Raw genomic sequence first — 10854 nt, 5'->3', positions numbered from 1 at the left:
CTCCTGAGGTGTACATACAGCTGAAGTGTACGTACACCTGAGATGCATGTACAGCTGAAGTGTACAGAAACCTGAGGTGTACACGCAGCTGGAGTGGACAGACACCTGAGGTGTACGGATAGCTGAGGTGTACGTACACCTGAGACAGCTGGGGTGTACAGACACCTCATTCTTTAACCCACACGGAGCTGCAGAGCCACAAAGACGTTCCCTTTTTTATATCTGTCCTCAAAAGAACTCCATTTTCTAAATTCTGCAGCAAAAGGGGCCCCTAGCAGCAGCAAAAGGGGCCCCTGGAAGCAGCAAAAGGGGCCCCTCTTGCTGCTGCTAGGGGCCCCTCTTGCTGCTGCTGAGGCCTCTTCTGTTTTCCAATTCTTTTGCCTATCTGCTTTCTTGTCTATTTGTTTCTTGTCTATTTATTTTTATTTTTATCTATTTGTTTCTCTTTGTTTCCTTTTTTGTCTATTTGTTCCTTTTTATTCCTTTTTTTGTCTATTTGTTCCTTTTTCGTCTATGTGTTTCTTTTATTTCTTTTCCATTTGTTTCTTTCATTTCTCCTCTTGTCTATTTGTTTCTTTTATTTTTTCCCTATTTGTTCCTTCTATTTATTTTTCCCATTTGTTTCTTTTATTCCTCTTCTATTTGTTTCTCTTATTTCTTTTCTATTTGTTTCTTTTATTTCTTTTCCACTTGCTTCTTTCATTTCTTTTTTTCTATTTGTTTCTTTTATTTCTTTTCTGTTTGTTTCTTTTATTTCTTTTTTTCTATTTGTTCCTTTATTTCTTTTCTATTTGTTTCTTTATTTCTTTTTCTCTATTCGTTTCTTTTTGTCTCTAAAGTCTTTCTTGCTAATTGAAGGCCCTATTGAGACTCAGCCCTATACGCGCTTTGTCCCCAGCAAGCCGCCTAGGCTTGCATGCGCCCGGGGGGCCCCCCAAGGGCCAAAAGGGGCCCCTAGGGGCCCCTGGGGGCCCCTAGGGGCCCTGAAAGGGTCCCCAAAAAGGGCCCCCGAGGGCCCCCAGGGGCCCCAAAAGGGGCCTCCACGGGGCCTTTCAGGGCTTCCTAGGGGGCCCTTTGGAACTCAGAGGACCAGGGGCCCTCAGGGGGCCCCCTGGGACCGTACGGCGGCCTTGAGAGGCCCAAGGAGGGCCCCTAAAGCCTCAAAAAGACGATAAAGGGCCCCCATGGGGCCCCTGAGGGGGCCTCAGGGGCCTCGGGGGCCTGAAGACCCTAAAGGGCCCCCTGAGCTCTCCAGGAACCTCCTGGGGGGCCCCTACGGGGTCCCCCAGGGCCTTGAAAGGGTCTCCTTTTGAGACCCAACAGAGTCCTCTGAGGCCTTCAGGGGCCCCCTTTGGGGCTTCAAAGAGGCCCTGCAGGGATAATCATAAAGAACGCCTCTGGGGGGCCCCGTGGGGCCCTCAAGGGGGCCCCCAGAGGCCCCCTGGCAGCCCTGAGGGCCCCCGGGGGCCCCCTGAACCCCCGGGGGCCCCCTGGGCCCCCAGGGGCCCCCGGGCCCTCAGAGGCCGTCTGCTGTGCCTTGGTGGCTCGCTGGCAAATGGGGGGCCCCCTGGTGGATGTTGTTAAGTCTTTTGTCGGGGTAGGGGCCCCCTGGGAGGGCGTCGCGGTAGGGGGTCTCGGGGGGGACCCCCTGCTGCTGCGGGGGGCCCCCCTGGGTCCCCTGCTGCTGCGGGGGGCCCCCCTGCTGCTGCGGGGGGCCCCTCGAGTCCAACTCCAAACGGGTCAAAAAGTCCACTCCTCCTTGCTGCTGAATTTGGGCCCTCAATTTGGCCACGCCCTCCAGCGCCAGCTTCACATATTCTTCAGTTCGCCGGGCCTGCAGCCAAAACAACAACCCCACCCCTTTGCTGCTGCTGCTGCTGCTGCTGCTGCTGTTGCTGCTGCATCAGCAGCAAGGATAAGTGCAGAAAGCAGGCAGGAGGCAGGTGCGTCTAGCAGGTGCAAGTGGGAAGGAGTGAAGGAGACCAGGAGACATGAACTAAGATAAGGGAGACAGCAACAGCAGCAACAACAGCAGCAGCAGCAGTAGCAACAGCAGCAGCAGCAGCAGCAGCAGCAAAAGAAGGCTCACAGCCATGACCGAGCTAAGCAGCTGCTCCGTGTTCAGCTTCAAGTTGAAGTGCTCCATCAAGTCCCCGTCGCTGCGGGGAATTAGCCGAGCTGCAGCAGCAAAAACCCCACCCTGCTGCTGCTGCTGCTGTCCCAAGCCCACCCACCAGCAGCAGCGAGCAGCAGCAGCAACGGCAGCAGCAAGCAGTAGCAAGCAGCAGCAAACGGTAGCAAGCAGCAGCAGCAGTAGCAAGCAGCAGCTAGAGGGAGCTGTAGCTGAAGAAGCGCCGACAAACAGCAGCAGCAAGAAGCAGCAGCAGCAGCAGCAGCAGCGGCAGAATCAGCAGCAGAATCTCCCGGCGCATAACAGGAGACAACTGCAGCACGCTGCAGCTACACGAAAGCGACAAATAGAAGAAATAAACGCATAGACAAACCAGGAGACAAAAAAGACAAAAAAGGAGAAAAGGAAAGCAAAAAAGATAAAAAAGGGATTAGAGAAAATAAAAAATAAAACAAACAAAAAAGAAAAGACTTACCTGCTGAGGAACGCTCCGAGAGGATGTGCTGCTGCAGCGTCTTCTCCAATTCGCTTTCGCACATTATGGAAAACTTACCCTCAGAGGCCAGGTGCTGCAGCAGCAGCAGCAGCAGCAACAGCAGCAGCAGCAGCAGCAGCGGCAAAGTGGTATGTATAAGTGCAAAATGGCCAAATTTTAAACAAATGAACTTTAGGCTTTTAAGAACAAACCCCAGAAAGTCCCCTTTGGATTTAAAAGATTTTAATTTTTATTTATTTCATTTTCTTTAATTCCATGACAACAACCCCACCCCCCACACGCTGCTGCTGCGCTGCACTGCAGCAAACCGCAAAAAAAGAGATGAAAAGGAAACAAAAAAGAATAGAAAAAAACAAAAAAGAGATAACAGAAGATAAAAAAGAGACAAAAATAAAAAAGAAACAAAAAGAGTAAAAAAGAGACAAGAAGAATAAAAAGGAAATAAAAAAAGGAAAAAAACAAAAAATAAGAAAGACGGAAATGCTTTTTGGAAACAAAAAGAAAAAGAAGAGGCTTGATAGCCCAGAGAGCTACTGGCCCACCAGCTGCAGCTGCAGCCGCAGCTAGCTGCAGCAGCAGCAGGAACAGCAGCAGCAGCAGGAACAGCAGCGGCAGCAGCACGAAGAGAAGCAGCAGCAGCACCGACAGAAGAAGCATGAAGGGCAGCAGAAGAACAGACCGCCGCTACAGCAAAGAAAGCGCTCATCGCTGCTGTCGCTGCTGCTACCCCTGCTGCTGCTGCTGCTGCTGCTGCCCCTGCTGCTGCTGCTGCTGCTGCTGCTACCCCTGCTGCTGCTGCTGCTTACCATGCTTTTGTCTTTAATGTCTTTAATGAAATGCATATATAACTTTGTTGTCAGCGGCGTCGCCAGCAGAATCTTGACAGCCCAAAACTGCACCCGCACCTGAGGTGTACAGACACCCCAACAAACACTGGAGAGCAGTTGGCTGCAGCAGCACCAGCGCATGCAGCAGCAGCAGCAGCAGCAACAGCAGCAGCACCAGCAGCAGCAGCAACAGCAGCAGCACCAGCAGCAGCAGAGACAGCTACTCCAACAGTAGCAGCAGCAGCGAGAGCCACAACAGCAGCAGCTGCAGCAGCAACCCCCGCAAGACTGAGCAGCAGCAACAGCTGCCGCAACAACATCCGCAAGATCCAGCAGCAGCGTAAGCCGCCGCACAATCAGCAGCGGCAGCATAATCAGCAGCAGCAGCATGTTCAGCAACATAATCAGCAGCAGCAGCATACTCAGCAGCACAGTCAGCAGCAACAGCATACTCAGCAGCACAATCAGCAGCAGCAGCATACTCAGCAGCACGATCAGCAGCAGCAGCGTAATCAGCAGCAGCAGCATAATCAGCAGCATAACCACCTGCCGCAGCATAACCAGCAGTAGCAGCAGCAGCAGCAGCAGCAGCAGCAGCAGCTTGCCTCCTCATAGATAAGGTCGTGGGGGTCTCCCGGGCCTCCGCCCCTGGAATAAACATCAGCAATGCCCAGCCGCTGCTTCCGCCGCAGCATTGTGGACCTCACTGTCTTCGATATTTCCTCCATGGCGCCGCCTGCAGCAGCAGCAGCAGCAGCAGCAGCAGCAGCAGCAGCAGCAGCGGAGGTAGCGGCAGCAGCAGAGGCGGCAGCGGCAGCGAAGCAGCAGAAGTAGCAGCGGAGGCAGTGGCATAGGCAGGAGCAGCAGCGGAGGTAGCAGCAGCAGCAGAGGCAGCAGCAGCAGAGGCAGCAACAGCAGCAGCAGACACGAGGATGAGTTGGGGAGCAGCAAAAGGAGACACAAAAGGGAAAAGTGAAATTAAAAAGAGACAAAGAGGCAGCAGCAAAGAGCCACAGACACCCCACGAGGTGTACAGACACCGCACGAGCTGCCAAGACACCCGAAAAGCTGCAGAGACACCCCAGAAGCTGCAACACCAAAAGGAGACACTCGAGACACCCGAGCAGCAAAAAGGAGACAACTGCAGCAGAAACTTCAGTAGCAAAAGGGCCGCTGCAGCAGCAAAAGCAGCAGCAGCAGCAGCAGCAAAGGAGATGAAAGGAAGGCACGAGGGACCGAAAAAGAAAAACAAAAAGAGGAGAAGGCAAAAAGAAGACAAAAAGAGACAAATAAAGAGACAGAAACGAGATAAATAAAAAGATAAAAAAAGACAACGAATAGAGACACAAAAGATGAAAATAAAAAAGAGCAAAAGGGATAAAAGGACGGACAAAAAGAGCCCAAAAGGAGCCAAAAGATGCAAACAAAAAGGAACAAACAAAGAAACAAGAGATGCAAACGAAAAGGAACAAAAAGAAGCAAACAAAGAAACAAAAGAAGCAAATGAAAAGGAACAGAAAGAAGCAAAAAAGAAGACAAACGGAGCAAAAAACGGGACAAAAAGAAGCAAAAAAGGGACAAAAGATGCAAATAAAACGGGACGAGAAGAGCCCAAAAAGAGCCAAAAGGTGCAACCGAAAAGGAACAAAAAGAAGCAAACAAAGAAACAAAATACGCAAATAAAAAGGAACAAAAGGAGCCCAAAAAGCGGAAAAAAGAGGAAAAAAGCCAAAAAAGAAGGAAAAAAGCCAAAAAAGAGAACGGACTGCCCAAGAAGTCCTTTTCGAATTGCCTGCAGCCGTCAAAGAGGTCTTCGATGGTTTCGAAATGAAGTGCATGCGTTTGCTCGAAAATCAAGTCCCGCATTGTCGCAGCGCACAACTTCGCCTTCGTCCTGCAGCCCCAAACCCTAAACCCTAAACCCCAAACCCTAAACCCTAAACCCTAGACCCCAGGCCCTACAGCCCAAACCGTAGACCCTGGACCCTGGAGCCTAAACCCTCGGCCGGAGGCCGCGGAGCCTCGGGCGCGAGGGGCAGCAGGTGGGGAGAGGCGCGCGGGGGCGCGCGAGGGTTTAGGGTTTAGGGTTTAGGGTTTGGCGTTGCCTGCAGTAGTCGTCGAGGGCCTGGTCGAGCTCGTCGAGGAACCTGGGGTTTTGGGCGAGGAACTTGAGACCAGTGGTCAGGTCTCCCGCAGCAACTTGTCTTTTGATTTCTGCTGCTGCTGCCACCAGAATCCGCCGCAAAGCGCATGCAGCAGCGCATGCAGCTAGCCGCACTAAGTGCAGCATGCAGCCCCGCACGTTGGACTGCAGCAGGTCGGCCACCAGCGGCTCCCAGTCCGCCTTGTCCACCACGTGCCGCACCGCCCGCATCATCTGCCCGCACGCGCCCAGCTAGCTAGCTAGCTAGCTAGCTAGCTGGCTGGCTAGCTGGCTAGCTGGGTCGCTAGCTGGACGGGTAGCTAGCTGGCTAGCTGGATCGTTAGCTGGGTGGCTAGCTGGCTAGCTAGCTGGCTAGCTGGATGGGTAGCTGGCTAGCTAGCCGGCTGGCTAGCTGGAAGCGGAGCTAGCTGGCTAGCTAGGTGGCTGGCCAGCTGGACGGCTAGCTATTTGGCTAGCTGGAGGGGTAGCTGGCTAGCTAGCTGGCTAGCTACTTAACTGACTGACTGGCTAGCTGGCAGGCTGGCTAGCTGGCTGGATGGCAAGCTAGCTGGCTGTCGAGCTGGCTAGCTAGCTAGCTAGCTAGCCAACCAACCAGCCAACTGATCAGCCAGCCAGCCCGCCAGCCAGCCAGCCAGCTAGCCAGCTAGCCAGCTAGCCAGCCAGCTAGCCAGCCAGCCAGCTAGCCAGCCAGCTAGCTAGCTAGCTAGCTAGCTGGGGGCTGACCTGGAGAAGGACGTTTTTGGTGAATCTTCTGTCGGGTTCCAAAATGGAAATGTGGAACTTCAGCCACCGACATAAATGCGTCACTGAAAGTTGATTGAGAAGCCGCACATCTGCAAACTCCCCCGCCACCTTCTGACTCAGAGAAAACTCCGCGTCCCGCGCAGCTGCCCACAAACCCTAAACCCTAAACCCTAAACCCTAAACCCTAAACCCTAATCCTGGGCGTGGGCCTGGGAGCCCGCCCGAGGCCACGGGCTGAGGGCTGCGCGCTCAAGGCCCGAGCCCTGAGCCCTGGAAGCCCCACGCAGCCCCAAGCCCCAAACCCTAAACCCTAAACCCTAAACCCTAAACCCTCACGCTGCTTGTCACTATCGCCCACGGCGTCCATGAAGAGCTCGTCGAGGCCCACAGACTCCTCAGGGGCCCCTTCGTTAGGGGGGCTGTCCAGGTCGGGGCCCAGCAGCGGGTGAATCACTGCATGCCCCTTGTACAAAGCCCCAGCCCCATCGCCTGCATGCATGCATGCATGCAGCCGCGCATGCAAATGTGCATGCATGCACGCTTGCATGCATGCAGCCGCGCATGCAAATGTGCATGCATGCACGCTTGCATGCATGCGTGGAGGGATGCACATACGCAGGCAGGCAGCGAGGCACCCGCGCATGCATGCAGATGTGCATGCATGCACCCATGCATGCAAATACGCATGCATGGAGGCAGGTAGGCAGGCAGATATGCATGCATTGATGCATGCACGCAAATATGCATGCATGGATGCATACATGGATGCATGCATGCAAGTATGCATGCATGGATGCATGCATGCATGAAGGAAATGAGATTAAAAAGGGGGAAAGAGACAGAGGGCCACAGGAGCAACAAGAAAAAGGCTCAAAGAGGAGAGAAAAAGGAAAACAAAATGGCCCAAAGAGTCAGACAAAAGGGCTCGAAGAAAAGATAAAAGCGCGCCAAAAAAACAGAAAAGACAGAAAAAGGAGACAAGAAGGCGGCAAACAAGGAGACGAAAGAAGAGACAAAAAGGGAGAAAAAGGAGGAAAAAAAGATCCAAAAAAGAAAAAAAAGGAGAAAAAATACCCACCTTGGTCTGCATTTGCTGCCTCCACAGAAACTGAAGATATCTCAACTGGCTGCAAACCAATCCAGCCGTCGGGCCTGAAGACTCGCTGCCAGCAGCGGTAGCCCGAGGGGGGGATGTTCTTCGGGTGCACCAGCTGCAGCAGCAGCAGCAGCAGCAGCAGCAGCAGCAGCAGCAGCAGCGGTGGCATGGGGGGGCGCGAGCTGCAGGGATGCAGGCAATAGCAGCAGCAGCAGCAGCAGCAGCAGCGGCAGTGCCGGCTCTCGCAGCAGCACGGAGAGAGACCGGAGCTGCAAAAGCAGCGCAGCAGCTGCAGCAGCACTCCACAGTGTGCGCAGCCAGCAGCAGCAGCAGCAGCAGCAGCGGAGATACCGTTTGTAAAGACAAAATAACAGTTAGTCGCTGCCTGTCGACGCTCTTAGACTGAGTCTGTTCCGCCTGCGCATGCAATATAAAACACAAAACAAGCTGCTGTCTTTGCTGCTGCTGCTGCTGCTGCTGTTCCTTGTGCTGCTGCTGCTGCTGCTGCTTGCACGAGCAGAAACTCAGATGAAATCGAGAAAAAAATGGAATTCTGCAAATGCAGAAGCCGTGACACTTGCGTGGTTCAGGTGTACGTAAACCTCGTGCTGCGCGCACTTTGCATGTGCATGCATGCATCAAGTTAATGAACAAGTGCAAATAAATGCAAATATAAATAAAAGAATAAAAACACAAATGTATAAGCACAAATATGAATACAAATATAGATTTAAATATAGATACAAATATGTCCGAAAGTGACGCGAAAAACAAACATGAACAGAGAATTAAAAGACGCAGCGACAAGCCCCGCTCAACCAAGCGCTCCAATACGCTGCATGCAGCCCTGCATGCATGCAGCCCTGCATGCATGCATGCATGCATGCAGGGCTGCCTGTCTGCCCGCCTACGTGAATGCACGCCTGTCTTCATGCATGCAAACATGCACACATGCACGCATGCATGCATGCATGCACGCACGCATGTATGCATGCATGCATGCGTGCGTGCATGCACGCATGCATGCGTGCATGCGTGGAGGACTCACGAGGGCCTGGGGGCTGCGGAAGTAGAAGGTGACGAGGGCGTCTCTGCTGGGGGTTTTGCTGTCGGAGTTGTCTTCGACTTTGCGGCTGCTGCTGTCGGGTGTATCGACAGCTGCTGACACTGCCTGCACTAAGCCAAACATGTTTGTGTCATCTTTCGAAAGAGTGTACCGAACCAGCTGCCCCGGCTGCGTCACCACGCGGCCCCCGAGGCCCCCAGGCGCATGCACGCTCTCCGCCTGCAGCAGCAGCAGCAGCAGCAGCAGCAGCAGCAGCGGCGGCGGCGGCGGCGGCGGCGGCGGCGGAGGTGTTCGGGAGGTGACGGGGGGTACAGGGGGTGCAGATGCAGGGGGGGAAGCAGCACAGGTAGCAGCAGCAACAGCAGCAGCAGCAGCAGCAGAGGTGGATGCAGCAGCAGCAGCAGCAGTAGCAGCAGCACAGTAGCAGCAGCAGCAGCTGAAGCAGCAAAGGTGGAGTAAGCGATAATAATAACGGCAGCAAATGCAGGAAAAAAGGGAAAAAAAGGGGCGAAAAGAAACAAAAAGGAAGCAAAAGGAAACAAAAAATAAAAGATGGAAAAAAAGAAAAATAGGAAGAAGAAAGAGACAAATGAAACTGCAGAGAAAAGAAGCAAAAGACACAAAGAGAGACAAAAGGCAAAAGACCGAATGCGAAATGAAGACAGGAAAAGATAAGAAGAAAAATGAAAAGGAGACAAAAAGCTAATAAACAAACAAACAAATAAGTAAATAAATAGATAATAATAAAACTGACTTCTTGTTTTAAACGCTCAAAATACTCTTCTGCCTTTTTCTGAAGACAAAGACAAACACAAAGAGCTTATACACCCCACGCGCATGCTCGCACGTGGGGTGTTCGGGACCCCTGCAGTGTATGCAGCCCTAAACCCTAAACCCTAAACCCTAAACCCTAAGCCCTAAGCCCGAAACCCTAAACCCCAATCCCTCGAAAAGGAGAGGTCCCTTTGAAGAGCTCCAGTGGATGCGTGTGGGGTGTCTAAATGTGGGGTGTTTAGGTGTGGGGTGTACAGACACTTGCCGCATAATAAATGTGGGGTGTATACGCGTGAGGTGTCTGTACAGCTAGTGTACGCAGTTGTGGGGTGTGGGGTGTCTGCATGTGGGGTGTCTGTACAGCTAGTCCACGCATTTGCGGGGCCTGGGGTGTCTGCCTGTGGGGTGTGGGGTGTCTGCACAGCCAGCGCACGCAGCTGTGGGGTGTGTGGTGTCTGCATGCGGGGTGTGGGGTGTCTGTACAGCTAGTCTGCGCATTTGTGGGGTGTGAGGTGTCTGCATGTGGGGTGTGGGGTGTCTGCATGTGGGGCGTGGGGTGTACGTGTGGGGTGTGTGGTGTACGCGTGGGGCGTGGGGTGTCTGCATGCGGTGCGTGGGGTGTCTGCATGCAGTGCGTGGGGTGTCCGCATGCAGTGTGTGGGGTGTCTGCATGCAGTGCCTGAGCTGTCTGTGTGGGGTGTACGTGTGGGGCGTGGGGTGTACGTGTGGGGTGTCTGTGTGGGGTGTACGTGTGGGGCGTGGGGTGTACGTGTGGGGCGTGGGGTGTATGTGTGGGGTGTCTGTGGGGTGTGGGGTGTATGTGTGGGGTGTGGGGTGTATGTGTGGGGTGTGGGGTGTATGTGTGGGGTGTCAGTGTGGGGCGCGGGGTGTCTGCGGACTCTGGTGGCGGCGAGGAACTTGGGATCGTATTGTTCGGGATCGGGAAAAAGCTCGCAGCAGAGTTTGTGTCCCGCTTCCAAGTTGTCCGCGAGAGTGCCTCCGAAGTGTTCCAAGAAAGCAGCGCCGCCTCTGGGGAGGCGAATTATCACATAGTTCCCCGTCATCAGCTCCGTCACCGTCTGCAGCAGCTCCCGCAGGTACAACTTTATGTACTCCCTGCAGCAGCAGCAGCAGCAGCAGCAGCAGCAGCGGCGGCGGCGGCAGCGGTGGGGAAGAGCAGGTTCGGCTGCTGCGGCGGCGGGGGGACCGGTGGCAAAGGGCAGCAGCAGCAGCAGCAGCAGGGGATTTGAGGGGAAGCAAACAACGCGCTGCAGAACGGAGGCAGCAGCAGCAGCAGCAGCAGCAGCAGCAGCAGCAAAGGGAAGCAGCAGGGAGCAGCAGCAAGGTGAAATCGGCCGCCAGAGAGAAAAAAGCAAAAAGAAAAAATTGGAAATGACAAAAGAGAAAAGGAAAAGAGAAATGAATCAAAAGAGAAATAAACGGATAAAAGTGAAAGAGACAAAAAAGACAATGAGACAGAAAAGAAAAACCAAAATAAAACAAAAACAAAAAGAGGAAAAAAAGCAGAAAGAAAAGGAGATACAAGGGGCCCAGAA

At 53.5% G+C, this 10854-nt stretch overlaps 2 protein-coding genes across 2 annotated transcripts in view; one reads left to right on the top strand and one right to left on the bottom strand.

The window, feature by feature from the left end:
• Positions 1 to 109, top strand: part of ETH_00025795 (uncharacterized protein) — a gene marked incomplete at both ends in the record, with an annotated part of 1579 nt that extends 1470 nt beyond the window's left edge. The window contains one exon of the mRNA XM_013378404.1: positions 68 to 109. Coding sequence (XP_013233858.1) covers positions 68 to 109 — 42 coding nt within the window. The remainder of the gene's footprint in view (positions 1 to 67) is intronic.
• A 1407-nt stretch (positions 110 to 1516) lies between these two features.
• On the bottom strand, positions 1517 to 10362 carry ETH_00025790 (uncharacterized protein; the record flags this gene model as incomplete). Its single annotated transcript, XM_013378403.1, has 14 exons — positions 1517 to 1834; positions 2090 to 2178; positions 2607 to 2700; positions 3434 to 3532; positions 4060 to 4190; positions 5221 to 5348; positions 5560 to 5831; positions 6342 to 6505; positions 6699 to 6851; positions 7441 to 7573; positions 7810 to 7875; positions 8507 to 8743; positions 9279 to 9317; positions 10198 to 10362. 14 exons carry the CDS (start codon positions 10360 to 10362, stop codon positions 1517 to 1519), a joined length of 2088 nt encoding a protein of 695 aa, XP_013233857.1.
• Positions 10363 to 10854: the final 492 nt, after the last annotated feature.

Source organism: Eimeria tenella, genomic scaffold (genome assembly GCF_000499545.2).
Source record: "Eimeria tenella Houghton genomic scaffold, Eth_scaff83, whole genome shotgun sequence".
NCBI classification, from domain to species: Eukaryota; Apicomplexa; class Conoidasida; order Eucoccidiorida; family Eimeriidae; genus Eimeria; species Eimeria tenella.
The sequence above is the reverse complement of the archived record's forward strand: the minus strand, read 5'-3'. Positions and strand labels throughout refer to the sequence as shown.